The 19321-nt window shown below is 47.8% G+C and overlaps 2 protein-coding genes across 3 annotated transcripts; one reads left to right on the top strand and one right to left on the bottom strand.

Annotated features, from left to right (window-relative positions):
- Positions 1-769: 769 nt before the first annotated feature.
- TMX2 (thioredoxin related transmembrane protein 2) lies at positions 770-8811 on the bottom strand. Of its 2 annotated transcripts, XM_003773876.4 has the most exons (8): positions 8465-8810; positions 4016-4076; positions 3511-3624; positions 3222-3298; positions 2846-2952; positions 2586-2651; positions 2372-2501; positions 770-1686 (listed from the first exon to the last, which is right to left on the bottom strand). In XM_003773876.4, exons 1-8 carry the CDS (start codon positions 8651-8653, stop codon positions 1540-1542), a joined length of 891 nt encoding a protein of 296 aa, XP_003773924.1. In that variant the 5' UTR covers positions 8654-8810; the 3' UTR covers positions 770-1539. The 2 variants fall into 2 exon arrangements, with proteins under 2 accessions (XP_003773924.1, XP_031798542.1); XM_031942682.1 differs by lacking the exon at positions 770-1686 and having other exon boundaries at positions 2409-2501; positions 2597-2651; positions 8465-8811.
- A 94-nt stretch (positions 8812-8905) lies between these two features.
- Positions 8906-18178, top strand: MED19 (mediator complex subunit 19). Its single transcript, XM_031942683.1, has 5 exons — positions 8906-9382; positions 14748-15004; positions 15100-15196; positions 15666-15760; positions 17761-18178. Exons 1-5 carry the CDS (start codon positions 9055-9057, stop codon positions 17827-17829), a joined length of 846 nt encoding a protein of 281 aa, XP_031798543.1. The 5' UTR covers positions 8906-9054; the 3' UTR covers positions 17830-18178.
- The last annotated feature ends 1143 nt before the right edge of the window (positions 18179-19321 follow it).

The raw sequence follows: 19321 nt of genomic DNA on the forward strand, positions 1-19321 counted from the left end.
GGGTTGGGCGTCCAGAGCGGCCTCCTGCGCAATTGGCCATTTCCTTCTTGGGCTCATTGCTAGCGGTGAGCCCCGCCCCGGGCGCGGTGCCTAACCCCCCAGGGTCACGGTCTGCTGCGCCGCCCTCTTCATCAGTCTGAAAAGATGGGAGGGTACTGAGCCTGGGTTTCCCCACAAGGTGGGGCGCCTCAGGTTCTGTCCCGGAGCCAGGAGAGGAGGATGGTCTGCCGGACCAGAGGGCAGCGGCAGAGCCGGCTGCACTTCTGAGGGCGTAAAATCAAACACAAGTGGAGGGAAGCGAGTGAAAAATACTTCCGGGGGCGAGTCTTCGGCACCAGCTCCCCGAAGCTGGTACCGAAAACCATGCCCCCACCGAACACGGGTCAAAATGCGGGATGTTCCAAGCCCCGAGTCAGCCACGACGGAGCCAAAGGCTCCAAATTAAATCTTTAATGAAACAAATGCAAAGCAGACGCTCAGCCCATCAGACAGGCGCGGGCGGGAGGGTGGCTGACCAAACCGTGGCCTTCCAAGGTAATGGGGATGCTGTTGGGTCCCCAGAAGTGGTGAGACAGGACAGGAGGGGGCAAAGTCCCCTGCGCAAGGGGACTTTGAAACGATCCATGCAACGAGATTTGGGAGAAAAAGCTTTGAGAGCCCTTTGAACTCTGATCAACCCAATGTCGCACCATGAGGTATGGGAAGATGGAATCTCACCCACCCCTTCAGACCCAGGCAAAATAGGAATCTCCCCCGCAGGACCAGTCACTCCATATTTGAAGTCTTTTTTATTTGCTCAATTTTGGAGTGCAGGGCACAAAGAAAACAGAGTTGCTAAAACTGAAGCTGTAATACTCGTCCCCCCCTCCCCCTTTCTCTTCCAGCCTCCAACACACAGAGGCATTTCAAAGGTTTTCTTTGATTCAGATGAAAGGAGTGTTGAAATTAACTACTGCTCTTTAAAGAAACTTGCACTCCCACCTTTCCACACTCCTCTAGAGCAGACCTGTTGTAAATGAATTTTATTAGTAGTCAAATCAGAGTTAAAGTTTAAACTCTTTACCCAATGTTAAATAAAGTCAGAAGGGAAATGAAGTCAACGATCCTGAAGATGTTAGGGAGGCCTCTAAGCTGAAACCTGAAGAGGCTCCTTCCCTCTAGAAGGAACACTGAGACCACAGGATAGTAAAGACACACGACTTCTGGATTAGCCCATTCTCTGTTTTTCCAGGCCTCCAGTCAGTATAAAAATGTTCACATTCAGAAGTAAATTTCCTCCTTCCAAGATAAGGAATTGATTTTTTTTCCCCTTTGGTGAAATGGGAGGAGAAGCTTGGCCACAAAAGACATTCTTTTGTCTGCCTTGTTAATTCCTCCCCTGACAGCCTTGGGCCTGGTTCCAGGTCTATTCCAAATAAGGAATAAATATAAATACTAAAAGGCAGCAGGTTATGAAGTCCCTTATTACTAAGGACAGGACCTGTAAAGGCAAACCAGGAAAAAGGAAGAGGGCCCCCTGGAAAAGGAAGAGCAGAGCTCCTATTTCTCCTTCTTGCTTTCCTCAGCCGGCTGGCTGTGAGGAGCTGTACCCTCGGGTGGCTCCTCAGGGATCACATCTCGGGTCTTGGTCTGTTTCTTGGCACGTTGGTACAGCTCATTCAGGCTGAATTCCCGGATCACATTCTCCTATGGAAAGCAGGAAGACACAAACCGATTCAGATTAAATGAGAAAAGATCATTAAATAACCAATTATTGGGGAGATCCAGGGTTTTTTCCATTTCTCTCATCCCCCAGTGGTCAGGAAAGAATCTGAAGGAGACTGCAAATCTCTAGATTTCCAATTTAGTTCAGACCATCTGGAGGCAAAGCCCACAGGGTTCTGCTTAGGCTAGGATGGGAGGTAGACCCTGTCTAGATGACCCCACTTCTACTCATTATTCTCACCGTTTACCAATCAGAGCCGATTGCCACCTTCTGGAACCACCCACTCTTTTCTAAGGGCATATAAAGTCTAGAGTGGGTTCCATGAAGTCTTTGGCATTTGAAAGTGCCACTGACCCCTACTGTTAATTATCTGCATCATTAATAAAATAATTTCCCAGAAAACAATGTCACTCAGACTTTTTATAGTTCACATAAATGAAGTCAAGAACAGAGGTTCTGGGTAACTTGGTATTCCTTGTATTTGGATCCTGTTTAAGGAGACAAGCTTCCAAAGCTGTTCGAGATTGTGATAAGTTGTGAGAAATGAGAGAAGCTTTAACCTCTCCCTCCCCCCCCCCCCCCCCCCCCCCCCCTTGTGTTCTTAGGCATTAAAAGAGAGGATATACTCCTTCCTTGCATTTCTCATGCATGGGCCTTTTTAAGTACCTCAGAGAAAGTCCAAGAGACAGCTCGACCTTTCTTGTCAATCTGGGGTCTCCGCATTACCTCTTTCCCCCCCTGGAACAGGATCAGGGTGGGAAGCTGTTTGGTGAGAGGTGACGTGCTCACTTTGTACCTGAAAGGGAAATAAAGGACCATTTATTTAAGCTCAATCTCCAAGCATGTGCCTGTTCATTCCGTTGCTTAGGAAACCACATACCGTGTACTGACATCAGGATAGCGTCCAACGTCCACTTTCCCAAAATTCAGCCCTGTACAATTGTACCTAGCAAGGAGATATGAACATTAAAACATAATGAACAGGCCATAAAGAAACAGACTCCAGAGAAGGAAGATTGGTGACAAATAGCAGGAAGAGCCTATTCAGGGGTTCTGGATGGAACAGACCATGCATCAGTCAAAAATGAAAAACAATGAGGGGGCAACTGTTTCCACTGTTTCTTGTGGTGTGCTACTCACTTGAGAGAGAGGTCAGCATAGATAGGAGCAAATGACTGGCACTCATTAGACCAATTGGCAAAGAACTCCACGATCCATGTGACCCGTCTGTCCCGTTCCAGCTCTTCCTGCCAAATACAAGATAAGTTAGATCTGTCAGGAGGACACAGGTCCCTGAGGAAATCTCAGACCCTAGAATCTAGTTCTTCACCTTTTCTGCATACAAACACACAACCACATGACATTCCTGATGCAATGATACAAATTCCTAAGCACAGTCGTTCCTCCTAGCAAAAACTTGCCCTCCTCCATCTTAACAATATCTCCTATCCCTCCTTCACCACACACATACACACCTTCCCTAGGACTTCAGGGTACAGAAAGAATAACCACTCACATCAATTGTCTTGTCATTAAAGTACTTGATGTACTCAGGACCCATGTAGAGGGGAGGTTTGCAAGTCATCAGGAACACTAAAAACCAGAAATAAAGCATTAAAAAAACAGACCTTTCTTGGGCATTTGTGCCCTCTGCCCAAACCATGTGCATTTTTCTTTACTGCTGAGTTTTGAGTCAAATGAGAGCAACAAAGAGTTGGAATCTGGTGTTGGATGAGGACTAGGTCCCAGAGTCTAGTCAATGCCTGACCTAAAGCCAATCAACCCATTTCCCCCGAGACCCTCACCTATGCAGAGTGTGATGTACAGCAGGCCCATGCGAATGTCCAGGCGGAAAAAGAGGATGGCATTGGCAACTTTACTGAACATGAAGATGTTCCCTATATGCTGCTCCACGGTAACTGAAACACAGACAGCATGGGTCAGGGCCAGGCTAGAGCTGAAAGATGCTGGACAACCTTCCCAGTCCCTACCCGGGAGCCACGTTAGCCCAGGTATGGAAAACTTCCCTAAGGCCTCAAGTCCACTAGTCTGGTTCCACCCCACAAAACAATATTCTTTCTTTGAAGAAAAGGAAATCGCATAAGACCACCAGCTAAAACCAATATGGATCCTGGTCAGAAAAGCTCTTTACCCACAATGAAAACACTGGATCTTCCCAAATGTCTCAGGAGGCAGACCAGCTAACAATATCCCCAACTGCAAGATGGGGAAAGAGGTTCCAAGAAGTACGTGTGCACTCCTCACAGCTGGGCTTTGCAGAGAGGATGAGGAGCAAGGGGGCACACTCACTTGATCTCCGGTTCTTCATCATTACAATGGCACTGAGGAACATTAAGATCTCCACTTCCCTCTGCAAGAGAATCACAGTGACTGTACATGAAAAACCTAGGCAGAGACACGCACACGGCAGCAAGCCAGGAGATCCAGTGAAGATGGCAGCACCAGGCAGCTGCATGGGATACATGGAGAACTGGGAAATGGTCGCCAAGTGGCAGGAAAGCCAACACAATGAAGTGCTGGGATTTTCCATTGAATTCCCATACACATTTAAACCAAAATACCTTTCTCCCTCATGCAGAGTAACACTATTTAAGTCTGCAAAGACAAGGTGCACCTTTTCCTCTAACAGTGACACGGGGTTTGCCAGTTTCATCCTATATCCCCCTTGGGTTACTTCTGGTAAGGGGGTGGTGGTGGTGGTGATGGTGAGGGATCATTTTGTTTACAGACTAATGTGTCAAAGCATCAGGAGATCATGAAACTATTCATGCTTAAGAAGCCCAAGTCAATCCCATCTCAACAAAAAAGTGCTTAACAATTTTCTGTACAGAGGGAGGCCTTTAGCCCAGCAAAAAGTCACCAATTTGGAAACAAAAGTTCCCTGAATGGGGTGAACATCAGTCATCATAAGCAGGATGAATTCTGGAAAAGATGCTTTTGTCCTAAAACATGATTATATTTCATTACAGGTAACCCAATCATTCTCTCTTTAGGAATAAGAATTTACATGGCAGCTTCCTCAGCCTGTCTCTTTTAGGAATACCACTGTCAGCAGCAGCCCAGTCATTTTCCCCGATTCCATCCTTATGTAGCACAGAGGGAAGCAAATGACCCCAACCAACATGAAGAACATAAAGAAAGCATAACTTCGGGATGCATCTGAAATCTGGCTTTTCTACCTCAATTTTCCATAATCAATGAAAAGCAAACTGAATAAACTCTGGTGAGTCTTGTGCAGAAATTAGAGGTGATATCCATCTCAGTCAATCATTTGTTATGTGCCTACCATGTGCTATTATAATACAGCCTGAGGTTGGAGAAACCAAGAATGGGGCCTGGGTGAAGTAGGAGATGACAGAAGAAGAAAGTGGAAAATCACTCACACTCAGAATTTTACTGTAGGTAGGGAGGACCTCACCCATTAGATACAGATAGAGCAGACTCCTCTTATTTTATAGAGACATTTTACCTCTGCATGTTGGCCTGTTGAAGGCCACAAAAAAAACAAACACTTATTAAGTGGCTGTGAGCCCTGGAGGAGTGGAGGAGCTAAAAAAAGTTTACCTAATGACCTTCCAAACCTGCAAATGCTTTGTGGGGCAGGGGAATAAAGTTTGGGGAAGGAAAAGAAGCTCTCCTCAGCTGAGGAAACAGTCCAGGAGGGGCAAAATTACCCGAGTGCCTGCGGTCACACTGATCTTATGTGCCTGCATACAAAACAGAATTCTATCTGAATTAAAGGACAGAAGTGGGGGTGGAGTAAAGAATAGGGGGTGAATCTTCTGGGATGGGTTCCCGGAGGAGAGAGCATCAAAGTTGATCTTTAAACAAATAGGAATTCAGGAAGCAGAGGGAAGAGGGAGAACACTCTAGTTATAAGAACAGAGCAATGTGTGCCACAGGAAGAACAGCAAGTTTGGTTGGAGTAATAGCAGACAGCAGAAGGCTGATAAAGGTCTCATTTGTAAGGCATGGAGAAAACAGATTCCTCATACAACAAATGGTGCTATCACTCAGCTATCAATAGTTATATGAAAAAAAATATTCCAAACTACTAATAATTAGAGAAATGTTAATTAAAATAATTAAGAGGTTCTACCTTACATTCATCAGATTGGCAAAAATGACCAGAAAAGGGAAACAATAAATGCTCTAGGCTTATGAATTAACAGGCAAAACACACTGTTGAGGAAACTGAACTGACTGGTCCAGTCACTCTGGAAAGCTATTCAGAACTTGGCCCATAGAGCTGTTCTTATATACATTCTAACTTAGCAATACCACTATTTCTTGCTGGGAGATAAGAGGAAAAGGACGCATGTACGCCAAACCTCTATAGCAACGTTTTTTGCCACAGCAAAGAACTGTCAAGTGAATGGGTGAAGAGCTGAGGAATGGCTCAACAACCAATGCCACATCAATGTGAGAGTATGCTAGTGTGCTGCAATAAGATGACAATAATTATGACAGTTTCAGAGAAAATTAGGAGGCACTTGTATGGATTGATGCAGAGAAAAGTGAACAGAACCAATAAAAAGATTTATGTAATAAAAGCGTTATTAGAAAGATAAATAACTGAAAGACCTAGGAATTATGATCAATGCACTGACTAAGCACAATTCCAAATTCTCCTGATGAAACATGGTATCAACATCCTGACAGATATTAGACTCAATGAAGAATGAGATAAAATTTAATTTTAAAAAATTTAAAGATTTTCCAGTATGGCATTACATAACTCGATTTCTAGGCAAATATAAAGGCACAAGGGCTCTACGGAAAGAAGAATAGAAGCAGAAAAACTTTTCAGAAAATTCAGGTTGACAAAAACGCTAGAACTGGGGTGCTGGCCTATGCCAGCAAAGACAAGAGGTGGAGAGGAGAAATGTCACGTATTCGCTTCTGTGAGACTTGAGGTCCCAGAAAAGCAAGAATCATCTTATTCACCTTTGAGTCTTATATGAAGGTTGTTTGGAAAGAACTTTGTAATTACAGTAGAAATGGGAGGAAGGTGTTATAATTTATTGTTATTCTATCCTCCTAGATAGGTCTCCCAGAAGGTCTTATGTTATGATCTTCTTTAAAATATAAGTAGTTCTCTCTGGGAGAAGGCAGGTTTCTCGGGGAGGTTTTCTTGAGGCAGCCTTAGTTTCAGTTGAAATAAATAATTACTCCAAAATGCAGCCAGCTGGTAAAAATGCAAACGTTTATTTTCTCCTTCCAAAATAGCCCGGTTAGTTGAGGCCTATCTCTCTGCTTGGTTTTAAGAGCTCTTGCAGCTTTGTTCTTGGCCTCTGCCTCTGCTTTCTTCAGCCTCCAGCCAACACCAAGGTGGAAGATGCAATGAATCTCTCTTGCCTCTAAGAGAGGGCTTGTGCGCTTCCCGGCAGAGTGCTCCTCTCTGACCCCAGTCAATGTTCGGGAGTAGGTCTTTTAAGCTCTAAGAGCTTCCTCTATATATATGATCTCTCAAAGGTTAACTCCTCCTTCTGGAGGCAGGGCTTAAGGGAGGTGTAAATTTGAATATCTCATACTAAACTGTGTGAACTCCAATGAGTACTTTAATATTTCTTGCTTCTATGAGCTCTCTAAAGGTATGAACACAAGCATTATTGTCTATCAGTATTAGCAACCCATCACCCTGCAAGGATTCGCTCTAAGGTGTGAACCAACAAGCACTGTATCAATTCTATTGAGTTAAACACCAGGACCCTGACGTCACCCTTGAGTTTTCACCTTGTTTCCAGTTGAGTTGACACTGGGATTCCGACAGTCTTATTATTCTCTATTTCCTTTAGAATGGGATGGCGCTATACCCACAAAAGACATTTGGTGTAACATGATACGCAAGAAAGAACCCTGGACTTCTAAAGGCACATGTTCCATCCGTGACATCTGTCACGTTCCTTACCCTTTGTATGCCTCAATTTTGCTATCTGTAAATGAAAGAATGAGACCTGACAAATCCTTAGCCACCCTTCCAATTTTTGTTCAGGGTGGGTCTGGGAGAGGAGGATGGGGAAAATAACTGAGGAGCATAATAGCTGAAGAGGGAAGGAGGAGGGTTTGAGTACATAATAGGCTGATCTATGCAAAGCAAAACAACTCTTAAGAGATTAAAAACAGTGACTGAATGGCCAGCCAAGAGTCCCGGGACTGAAAAGCAGGCTGCTTGCCCACGCTCTCCGTGGCGGGGAGATCTTTTAGACAAAGCTAAAACTGAAACTAACTTTGGATGAGAAAGGGTGGGAGAGACAACCGATTTCTGCTCATTAAAAACTGACATAATGAGCAAAAGGAGGTGCATCTTCCGTGCGGATCCCCGCTCTCCCACCCTCCTATCCCCAGGCTACCCCCTAGGCCTCCGAGGGACTGCCAGGACGCCACTCCCCGGAAAGCAAGGGCTACGGACCTGCAGGACGGCAAATACTCAGGCCTCAAAGAGGAAAAACTGGGGGAAGCGGTTGCCTTTCGACCATTTCCACAAGGGCCTTCTTTACAGCACAGGAGGCTCGAAGCCGGGGCCATCGAGGCCCAGTGGGACGAATCGAGGAGCCCAAGGTCACGCTGGGAGAAGCAGGCCGAGCGGGGCTCCATTCGGCAGCTGCCTCCGCACCCTCTAACTCCGGGCGGCCTGGGGTCACCGCTCCTGCCACCCGGCCCTCGTTACGCCCTCGAGCTCCGGCCCGCCGTTCCCACCCTGCCCTTCGGTGACCCGGAGCCACCTCTTCCGCTCACCCAGTCAAAGTCGCAGGGGTTGCCGTCCTCGCGCTGCGTGGGGAGACCGAGGCAGACCGGCGGCAGCTTCCTCACCAGCAGGAAGGAGACCGACAGTAAGGCCGACAGCAGGTAGTACGGCTTGGCCAGCCACCGCGAGAGCCGCGGCACGGAGTACAGCAGCGCCAGCAGCGGAGCCAACACCGCCATCTTCCCGGCCCTGAAGCCGCGGATTCCGCCGCAGTCTCGGCCGTCGGAGCTGCTCCGCCAAAGTACCTGCCGGACACCGAACGTGTCCCTCAACCCTCTGCCATCCGGGCTTCCCAATTGGACAGCGCCTTTGTCGCTCCGGAGCCTGCGCCGGGAGCTGAATCGTGATTGGACACGACGGAAAGAACGGCTTTTCTGAAAGGCTGGCCTCTCACGGCTTTCCTCTCTGATTGGATGCAGTGAAAGGGGTGGGCGGGAGATAGACGGTCTCTGGTCACCGACCTACATTTCCTCTGTGTCATCTTAGAGCGACGGAAGTTCTGCGGTCGGTGGAGCCAGACTCATCCAATAAATAGAAGCTCCAGGAAGAGGAGGGCGGTGCTGCGAGAGAAAGTTACCCAATGAGAGGCCGCGGCGGTGCTAGACTCCGAGTGGGCGGAGGCGGCAGCGGTGGCGGTGGCGGCAGCAGCGGCGGTGGCGGCAGCGGCAGAGGCAGAGCGGTCGGTGCGATGGAGAACTTCACAGCACTTTTCGGTGCCCAGACTGAGCCGCCGCCGCCGCCGCCAGCCACGCTGGGCTTTGGGCCGGGGAAGCCGCCCCCTCCGCCTCCTCCTCCTCCCGGTGGGGGCCCCGGAACGGTCCCCCCGGCCGCTGCGGCCCCAGCTCCTCCTGGCGCTGACAAGGCCGCAGCTGGGTGCGGTCCCTTCTACCTGATGCGGGAGCTCCCAGGTGAGTACGGATGCTTTTGGAAACCAGCCAATCAGCTCCCAGGGAGGGCGTGAAGATTGGGGCTTTAGGCCAATGAGCGGAAGCGACAAATAATGGGCAAAGGGGGTGGGGCCACGTAGAGATTTCCGTAAGTCGGGGAGCCCAGGGGGCGGGACCGAATGAGCGGGCTAGCCAATGAACTGGCTCCGAGTCCGTCAGACTCATGGAGTCTGGAAGACTCGGGTTCTAAACTTCTTGTTTCCTGCTGTGCCATTTCGGCGTAGTAACCGATTAATAAAAGCTTAACTTTTTAAAGGTCACATAAATTGTCTGTTGAGGTCCAGTGGGTCTCGCTCTGGACCAGAGTGAGTTCAAATGTTGCTTGTCATTCCGCCTTTGCCTGCCTCCTCTGTGCTGTGACAGCCCCCTCCTTCAGGGCTGCTTGTGAGGCTGCCACGAGGTGCTCTCCGAGGCAGCCGGGGACAGTCCGTTTTTGCAGACCTCCCTCCTCTCTCTCCTCTCGAGGCTGCTGGTGCCGTTAGCCAAGGGGGCAACCACGGTGGTTTCCCTTCCCAGCTGACAGCAAGCTGGGGTCCATCCGCGCGAGTCCCCGCAGCGGCTCGAGTGAGTTAGGAATGATCCCCACTGCTGGGGCATTCGTCACGGGCAGCCCACCTAACTGGGCCAAGATGTGCAGAGCCCAGGGGGGGAGGAGGTGACAAAGCAGCCAGATGGCTGGCTGCCCGCTGAGCTCAACATTGACGTTATTCATAACCTTGAAGAAAAAGAAGAGTAGATTACCCTGGGCGGGCTGAAGGAGAGAGGACTGGCTGCAGAAAGAAGAGGCTACCCGAGTGTTAAGAGGAGGGCTGGACAGACAGGAGTTAGTAGCAAAGTAGCCAGAGAACTTTGACTGTTTGGCCACAGGAGTCAGGGAGAAGGAAGAGTCAACGGTGCTTAAACCTGGTTAACAAAAAAAGGGTAGTACTTGGTGCAGTAAAAAGTTGAATTCACTTCAAAAATCAAAATTTAGAGTTTAAATCCTGGCTGTGTGACCGTGGACAAACCATTTAACCTGTTTGGCTTTTTAACCTTTCACTTCCTCATCCGTAAAATGACAGAAATTGATAAGAAGATGGTAATATGTTCCACTATGTCAGGGGAGGGTGATGATTTCTGTTTTAGAAATGCCGTATTTGTCCAAGTATTGGGTTTGATAGAGAAACAATTAACAGATAAAATATAATACCAAAAGCCATTTTCCAATAGATAAATGGTTAAAGAATATGAAAAATTCCCCAAAAGAATCGTAAACTGTTAATAACCACATAATACAATGCTCCAGGTCAGTAAATAATAAAAGAAATGCACCTTAAAACAACCTCCAGGAATCTCTCTGCAAATTGGCAGAAATGGCAATAGGTAGAAATTCAGCTTGAGAGCAGTTGTGAGTAGATCAAAGCGCTAGCATACTGTAGAGGTAGCTGCAAATTAGTACAAACATTTTAGAAAGCAATATGAAATCATTCAAATAAAGTGATTAAAATGTCCATACTTTCTGATCTAGAGATATTACAACATTGATATTTCATACGTACATAAATGTACCACAATTACTAGAATATTACTATGTTATAAGAAATGAATATGATGAAACTAGAAAAGCATGGAAAGATCTACTTGACTTTTTTTTTAACTTTTTATTTTTCCAAATACATGGAAAGATGGTTTTCAATGTTCACCTTTGCAAAACTTTGTGTTCCACATTTTTCCTTCTCCCTTCCCAAGACAACAAGCAATCCAATATAGATTAAACATGTGAAGTTCTTCTAAATATATTTCAATATTCATAAGGCTGGGCAAGAAAAGTCAGATAAAAAGGGAGAAAAAAAACATAAGAAAGGGAAAAAAAAAGTAAAAAGGTGAAAATACTATGCTTTGACATTCAGTCTTTGTTGTTTTCTCTCTCTGAATGGCAATGGCTTTCTCCATTATGAATCTATTGGAATTGTCTTGAATATAATCTTGTTATTGCTGTATACAATGTTCCCTTGATTCTGCTCATTTCACTCAGCATCAGTTCATGTACGTGAAAGATCTGCTTGCATTGTTGCAGAATGAAATAAGCAGAACCATGGAAACAATATATATACACTGACTACAACAATGTAAATAGAAATATCTGTCAGTGAGTAGAGGGTTGTGATGACTGTGTTGACACCTAATAGAATGAATGAGAAGCTAGATCAGGAGAATGTAGTTATAATTACTATAAGCTCTCTTAAAAGGTTAGTGGAGGGAAGCAGGGCTAGATTAGCCCCAAAAAATTAAAAGTGAATATGACAAAACTATAAAGAACAAGCATGTCATGAAAGAAAAGATAAAAGAAAACACCTCCACTCCATCTCTTTGTAGAGATCCACAAATGTACAATGTGCATATATTCAGAGTTTTTCAACTTACTGATCACTTGTATTGATTTCTCCCTCTTTTTCTTATTAATTTTTTCTTTTCCTTTAAAAATTACTGTTTGTGATATGGGGTGGGTTTCATGGAGGAAGAGGAGAAATCCTGGAGGAAATTACAGTGATGTAAAAAAGGAAAGGGAAGGGAATGGAATATAGGGTCTACTATGTGCCAGATACTGCTCTAAGTACTTTTGTGTTTTTGCACATTGTTCTTATTTAATCCTCACAATAATCCTTGAGGTAGATGTTGTTTTTATCCTCCTATTACAGTTGAGGAAATCAAAGCAAACAGGTTAAGTGACTTGTTGAGGGTCACAGCTAATAAGTGTCTGAGGTTGGCTTTGAAACGATTGACTTCAGGCTAGCATGCTATCCGTTGTACCACAGCTGTGATCAATGAAAATTTATTTTTAAAAATTAGAGAAAAACAAAAAAAATGAAATGTTGAGTTTGAGTTGACTGAAGGGATTAAGTAAAATTCTCTAATTGGAAGATGGAAACAGAATTGGATTTTTAAAAAGAAATAAGGGTTGGAGTAGAGGTGTGCCTCTGAGAGATAGTAATATCTGGGAGATAGAGATATCTCCTCTGGGAGATAGTAAAAAACAAGAGTGTGGATGGATGAGGTCTCTGAGGGCCCAAGAGAAGAAAAGACTAAGAGTAAGATCCCGGGCTGTGAGTCTCATGAGTCCCATGACCATAAAAAAAATTCTGAGAGAGAAAGAGAGGAGGAGCTAGTACCATTGTGGCATTGAAGGTTGGCAAGGACCATCTCGGAGAAGGGCCTCAGGTGCCATGCTGATCAGCTCTGAGCTCCCAGATGAGCCTCCTTCAAGTGTCCCTTGATGTGGTTGTTGAATTTTCTTTTCAGTCACATGCTGCCACTTTAGAGTGCTCTTGGTAGAGATACAATTTCCTTCTCCAGGAAATTTTATTTTTTAATAAAAATTTAAGATTTTGCAGCTCATTTTACAGAGGAGGAAATTGAAGAAAACAGGATGAAATGACTGCCCAGGATCTCATAGCTATTAAGTGTCTGAGGGTAAATTTGAACTCAGAAAGAGGAGTCTTCCTGATTCTAAGCCTGGTACTCAATCCCTTTTGCCACCTAGCTATCCCCAGGTATCCCTAAGAAGAGTATGCAGTGAGGGTGAGGTGGAGTAGAATGTTCCATTATGAAGTGATTCAGAGCTCAAGCTCACCAGTGAGCTGAACAAAAACTTGAGTCAATATGGAGTATTGACAGCTGAGGGTTGTTGTGTGGATTGTAGGAGATGGAGTCAACCGGTGTGGACTATGTCTTTTTTTTTTTTTTTTAACCTTAAAAGGAAGAGAAAACTACTTAGAGGGATTTGGAATAAATAATACCTGTAAATTGTTTTTAAAATGTCTAATGAAAGTCCTTTATGGTGGGTGTACATTTTATTTATCTGTACTATTCTTGTTTCCAATGTCAGTTATATGACTACACATAATTGGTATTATAGGTAATAATTCAGAGTTTTTCCATAGTGTAATTTTATCAGAGATCTAACAAGTTACCCCCGTTTCAGGAAGAGCTCAGAGACAGTAGAGTAGACAGAGCACTTTGGACATCTTGAAGTGGATGTCCTCTTAAACTTAACATGAACAGAATAGAACTCATTATCTTTCCCCAAAAAAACCCCAAAAACTTCCCTTCTAACTTCTTTCTTGCTGTCAGTCTCACCGTCCTTCTAGTCACTCTGGCTCTCACTCCTTGTATCCAGTCAGTTGCCAGTCCTGTGAAAACTACCTTCCCAATAGCTCGATTGTACATCTTTTTCCTCCTCCGAGTCTGCCATTATCCTGATGCGGCCTTTATCATCCCAGCCTTCATGGGGCTGCCTTCCTGCTTCAGTGTCAAAAAGTGAACTTCCTGAAGCACAGACCTCACCATGTCAAACCCCACTCAGCAAACTCCAGTAGCCCTCTGCGGACCTCCAGGATCAAATGTAAATATATATATACACACAAATATAAAAACCTCTGTTTGACTCTCAACTTTCTAACTTGCTAACTCCCTTGCTAACACCCTTTCCACCTGATAAGACTTGCACAAGGTCAGATAGTGCATTAGCAAGGACTCCAAAATCACACCCCAAGGGATCTTTTTACAGTCCAAAAGCATTAGGCACTATATATAGAAAGCATTCCCACCCCTCACCCCCACATTAATTGAGAATTAACTAGGTCAAGGTGTTTGTTGTTTCTTGATCAGTGAATAAGAAGCTGAAAGATATTCAGGAAGTAAACCAAGAGTTAGAGAAGCTTTATCTCAGCCCTTAGGTGGCTCATGGGCCATTCAGAACAGAGCCTTATGCTAGAACTTTCTCAGAGAAGGTGAAGAACTTCACAAAATGGTTAGGAAGGGACTGGTTAGCCCAGTGTTGCTGGTAACACGGAAGTCCGCAGCCCGAGGGAACTACAGGCCCAGCCCAAACTTTGGGGGACTCCCTCTGCCTTCCTTCCGGTCTTTCCCATTCTCTCGGATTTCCCCATGGATCTCCTCTCTCACCTGTTTCATTCTCTCTTGTCCTTCCTTCTGCCCCCTCCACCCACCTCCTCCTCTCTTCTACCTCCAGTGTAACCAGGCAGACCATGGAGTAGTTTGAAGGTCCGTGAACATGCAGGCATTTTTATGATTTCTTAGGAACGTGCCATCCTTAGAAAGAGTATCATTTGAGAGTTAGGACAGAGAAGTTTGCCTACTCTTAATGCTTAGCGCAGAGAGGGACAAATGGCCATCCGGTGACGCTTGGCGTTCTCTCCTCGTTTATAAACGGGGAGTCCAACGTGGATGGCTCTCTCGGGGAGCAGAGTCGGCATGCTCGCGCTTCTGGTCTCCCTCGGCAGCGGAGCCCGGTCCTGACTCCCTCTCCCCCACCCTCTCTCCGCAGGCAGCACCGAGCTGACGGGGAGCACCAATCTGATCACGCACTACAACCTGGAGCATGCCTACAATAAGTTCTGTGGGAAGAAAGTGAAGGAGAAGCTGAGCAATTTCTTGCCTGACCTGCCCGGGATGATCGACCTGCCGGGCTCCCACGACAACAGTGGCCTCCGGTCCCTCATCGAGAAACCGCCTATTCTGGGAGGCTCTTTCAACCCCATCACCGGCACCATGCTGGCGGGCTTCCGTCTGCACGCCGGCCCGGTGAGTCCTGTGGCTCGGGCGGAGGGGCTGGGGGGCTGGACACGGAGAGCGTGGCCTCGGCTTCTACTCACGGTGCCTCTGGGCCCTTCTTCCAGCTACCAGAACAGTGTCGGCTGATGCACATCCAGCCACCCAAGAAGAAGAACAAGCATAAGCACAAACAGAGCCGGACGCAGGACCCTGTCCCCCCAGGTAAGAGGCTGCTCCCGAAGGCCAGAAAGCGATCACATCTTCCGCATCTGATTCTTGCTGCCCTCAAGCAGGCCGAAAACAGTAGGCACTCACACTTCTTGAGCACTGTCCTCACAGAGTCCCTGCAAGGTAGCTAGTGTGAGGATATAATCCCCATTTTATAGCTGAGGAAACCAAGGCCCCAAAAAAGGAAATGCTTACCCAAGGCCACACAGCTAGGAAGTCTCTGAGCTGGGATTCGAACCCAGGTCTCCTGATTCCAGGTCATTCTCTTAACACAGAGCTCCTGCTGAGCCCCACCTTTATACTCCAGGAAGAACCCTGGGGGGGCCTTGGCACTGAGTCCCTGGGAGAGCCTGAGGCCCCTTTCAAGCCACTTGGAAAATAACATTGTCCTTGACTCAGTTTTCATGTTGGCTTTTGAGTTCATAAGCAGTAGGAACTCTACAGGTGATACTGTCTCCTATAGAAACTCCATCCGATTCGGATCACAAGAAAAAGAAAAAGAAAAAGGAAGAAGATCCTGAGCGGAAAAGGAAGAAGAAAGAAAAGAAGAAGAAGAAGGTAGGATAGTGGTCTCTTCCTGTAACCCAGTGAGGTCCTGTGTATCTTGTTTTTATCTTAAGGCGAATCCGAATCCTTTCCCTCAGGTTGGACCTGTGGCTGGAAGCCCGTGGGACCGTAGGCCTCTCAGGCTTGTGTAGGGCTCTAAGGGTTGCCAAAGGCCTTGCTCACAACCACCCTAGGACCCAAGTAGGACAAGTATTACTGATTATACCTATTTTACAGTTGAGGAAGCTCCCTGCAGCGACCGGTGCAGACCTCGTCTTGGAAATCTCCTGTACCTCCTGCTTCCCCCCTTGCTCTCAGCAGGGGACTTTGCATCCTCCTTCGCTGAGGAAACCGCTCTCTGTACCGCCTCGGGCCCCTGCCACATCACGCTGCCTCCTCTTCCCTCGCTTGGGGCCCTTCTCTTTGCCTTCTCCTTGTGTCCTGAGCCCGTCTCGAGGTCCCCTCTCGGGGAGGAGCTTTGTTCCTTCAATTTCCTCCTCTCTCTCTCTCTCTCTTGCTCACCTTCTGCTTGTCACCCTGAGGTAGGTCTAGGTCCCCCAGCCACAGAAAACCTTCACGTGATTGGCTTGTCCTGTGTTCCTCTTCCCATTCGCAGCCATGGCCCTCAGAAAGGCCGCCTTCCTTGCCTTGCTCCCCATTACTTCCCTCCCTCTGCAGTCTGCCTTCTGACCATGTTGCTCGACACCCGGCAGCTCTTGCCGGCCAGACCCGGCGGCCTCTCCGTGGCTCATCACTTCCTCTGACTTGGTATTCTCTCTCCCCCACGGGTTTTCCTGCCCCACTCTCTCCCGGTTCTCCTCCTAGCTGCTTAGCTAGTCCTCAGCCTCTCTTGCTGGACCTTGCACACCTCACCCTCTGCTGTCTCTCTTCCCCCGTCTCAGTGAACTCCTCTGTGAGCACCCCCAGGGAGACAGCTGCCGGACCTCCAGACCTGTCTCCTGAGCTCCAGGCTGCCTCAGCACCTGCCTGTCGGACCTCTCTACCTGCATGTCCCTTGGCCTCTCAGACTCTGTGTCTCTAAAGGACTCATCGTCTTCCTCTGTCTGTTTTCTGTTGCTGGCGCTGCTTCGGGCTGTCCTTCTTCTTGGCTCTTCCTTCTCTGCCCCTCACTTGGAGTCACTTATCAAGTCTTGTCAGTTCTGCCCCCACAGCTCTCTCGGCCATCCCGTCTTTCCACTCACACTCGTGACCCCAGTCTAAGCCTCCCGGCGCCTCTCATCTGGACAACCGGCCTCCTGTCTTCCCGCTTTTCTCCTCGCTTCACCACGATAGGTTGAGGGCACGGGGAGGTCCATGTCACATCAGACTTTGGCCAGAAATACGGATGGTTCCCTCTTGGTGGAGATGAGCCAAACTTCTCAGCTTGGCCTTAACAGTCTGGTTTCAGCCTTCCTTGACTTATTTCCCATTTCTCCTTCACACACAGTCTACTCTTTGGCCTAAGGGCCTGTTGTCTGTTTCCCCAGACTCAGCTGGGCCTTTACACAGTCTGGCCATGCTTCAAATCCGCTCCTTCCCACCTCTGACTTTGAGAGTCTTTAGCTTCCTTCAAGGCTCACCTTAGGTGCCACCTTCTAGAAAGACTTTCTCACTGTAGCTGTGAGTGCTCTTCTTCTTCCAAGGACATTGCATTTATTTTCAGTAGAATGGAAGCTCCTCGAGGGCAAGGACTTTTCTTGTATTTCCAGCCCCTGGCAGAGTGCCTGGTGTAAGCCCATCAGGCTGTGCTGGTGAGGTAAAGTGAGGCTCAGAAGTCAAGGGAGGCCACAGGATTACACGAACTAGCCAGTGGCCAGGCTGAGTGAGACACGAGCCCCACTTTCCCGATTCCCAGAACAGGCCTTTCCTCCCCCACCCACGCTACCTCCGTGTAGCCTCTTGCCTCCTCGTCCTTTAAGGCGGGACGAGATGGGTCGTGGAGTTTACCACCTGAGGTGAGCTTCCTGAAATCGAGATGGTTTCCCTACTTCTGCTTCTTGTTTTTTCCCCAGAACCGCCACAGTCCAGAGCATCCCAGTATGGGCAGCTCCCAGGCCAGCAGCAGCAGTAGCCTCCGTTAACGACATCACTGGACGACAGGCCGGGGCGCTCTTTTCTCCTACACGGAACTTGCCGACGGAAGCAGCCTTGGAGGCTGGAGGACACAGAGCTCTGGGAGCATCCCCCCCATGATGGGAAGGATGCCGGCCAGGCCGGCTCTGGCTGGAGGCAAATGAGGCGGATTCATTAGGGGTGGGAAGGGCAGTGCCTGGAGCAGGCACGGCTCGGTTGGCTCTCCGGGGAGCCGCTCTTCCCTTCCCAAGGAGCCTTCTCTCCATGTCTTTTTGTACAGTTTGTCTGTTTTTCGGATTTGGATTGGTTTATTAGGGGTTGGTTTCTTTTTTAAAAATTTATATTGTACCAAACTGACTGAGTTGTGACGCTTGGGTGTTGGGAACCAGTGCTGCTCTCCTCCAGGGGCAGGGTTGAGGATGCTGCGTTTATGCTAAGTGGCCCTTGTCCTACTGGTTTTCAGCAGGGGAGCGGCCATAGTGGGCTCCATTGAGAACAACTACCGGGTCGGCTTTCTGGAGGACAGGTAGCCAAGTGTTGGAATGCCACCCCAAATGGAGTAGGGGGCCCAGTATCCACATTGCTAAGCCTGCCACGGTGCCGCTGTCACATGGAAAATCGAGGGCAAGGGTCAATCGGGCCTTTGTTAATAAGGACAGGAAGAAGTCCTATGACTTGAGGGTTTCTTAGCACCTTAAGGTGTGGAGAATTTCCAGCCTCCCCATTTTTATAGTTGAGAAAATGGAGAAGTCGTCTGACGGCTCCACAATTCCTGTTAGACAGCCGCAGCCGGGTCTCTTTCCACCTTTCCAAAGGTGAAACCACTAGTCTAATCTGCGTTGGCTGCCGCGGGTTTGAGTAAAAACTGGGCAACGGGTCAGGCTTTAATCAGGATGGGTCCTAAACCAGTGCGCTCAAGGCAAAGCTCTGGCAAAGGTAGGTGCTTCCCTCCTTCCCATAAATCTGCTAGGACCCGTTTCTCCCCTTAAACCTGGCAGAGGGGTAAGCTCCCCACTTTTTGCAGTGGAGGTCATGCCAGAGGGTAACTGTAGTTCTCCCCCAGTGCCAGCAGGTGGCCCTCGACCCCACCTGACATTTGACTGGATAAGGTCCGTGGTGAGGGCCCCTAGTTGGCAGCCACCGCGGGTGCTACACCTTTCCAAAGGTGAAACCAAGATTAAGCACCCTGAAAACCTGGACTGACCTCCCTGATTCGTTATGACTTGCCCTAGCTTGGGCTCTCTTCCAAAAGAGACGGAAGTCGAGCAGGTACCACTTAGGAGCAGCTTTGCCCCGAGCCCGGGCCTCCAGAGCCTGATGGCCCCAGTGGCCGCCTCCCACCAGGAAAAGGGTGGAACTGGCAAGACCAGAAAGAACACAGATCCAGGGCAGCAGATTTAGATCAGGATTTCTTTTTATTCCTTGTTGGTTTAAAATGGCTAATCAGAATAAAAAATAAAAGGGCCTCTGCCAAGAGGGAGGCAGGTCCCCCTTCCTGAA

This window comes from Sarcophilus harrisii, chromosome 6 (genome assembly GCF_902635505.1).
Source record: "Sarcophilus harrisii chromosome 6, mSarHar1.11, whole genome shotgun sequence".
NCBI lineage: Eukaryota > Metazoa > Chordata > Mammalia > Dasyuromorphia > Dasyuridae > Sarcophilus > Sarcophilus harrisii.

Excerpts from the sequence above, each read along its gene's own strand:
- TMX2 (XM_003773876.4), bottom strand. The coding sequence starts at position 8,653 with ATGGCGGTGTTGGCTCCGCTGCTGGCGCTGCTGTACTCCGTGCCGCGG. Across the intron at positions 3,299-3,510 it reads GTACATCACACTCTGCATAG|TGTTCCTGATGACTTGCAAA; the intron begins GTGAGGGTCTCG and ends TCTGGTTTTTAG. Across the intron at positions 2,953-3,221 it reads TTAATGACAAGACAATTGAT|GAAGAGCTGGAACGGGACAG; the intron begins GTGAGTGGTTAT and ends TGTATTTGGCAG.
- MED19 (XM_031942683.1), top strand. The coding sequence starts at position 9,055 with ATGAGAGGCCGCGGCGGTGCTAGACTCCGAGTGGGCGGAGGCGGCAGC. Across the intron at positions 15,005-15,099 it reads TCCGTCTGCACGCCGGCCCG|CTACCAGAACAGTGTCGGCT; the intron begins GTGAGTCCTGTG and ends CCCTTCTTCCAG. Across the intron at positions 15,761-17,760 it reads AAGAAAAGAAGAAGAAGAAG|AACCGCCACAGTCCAGAGCA; the intron begins GTAGGATAGTGG and ends TTTTTTCCCCAG.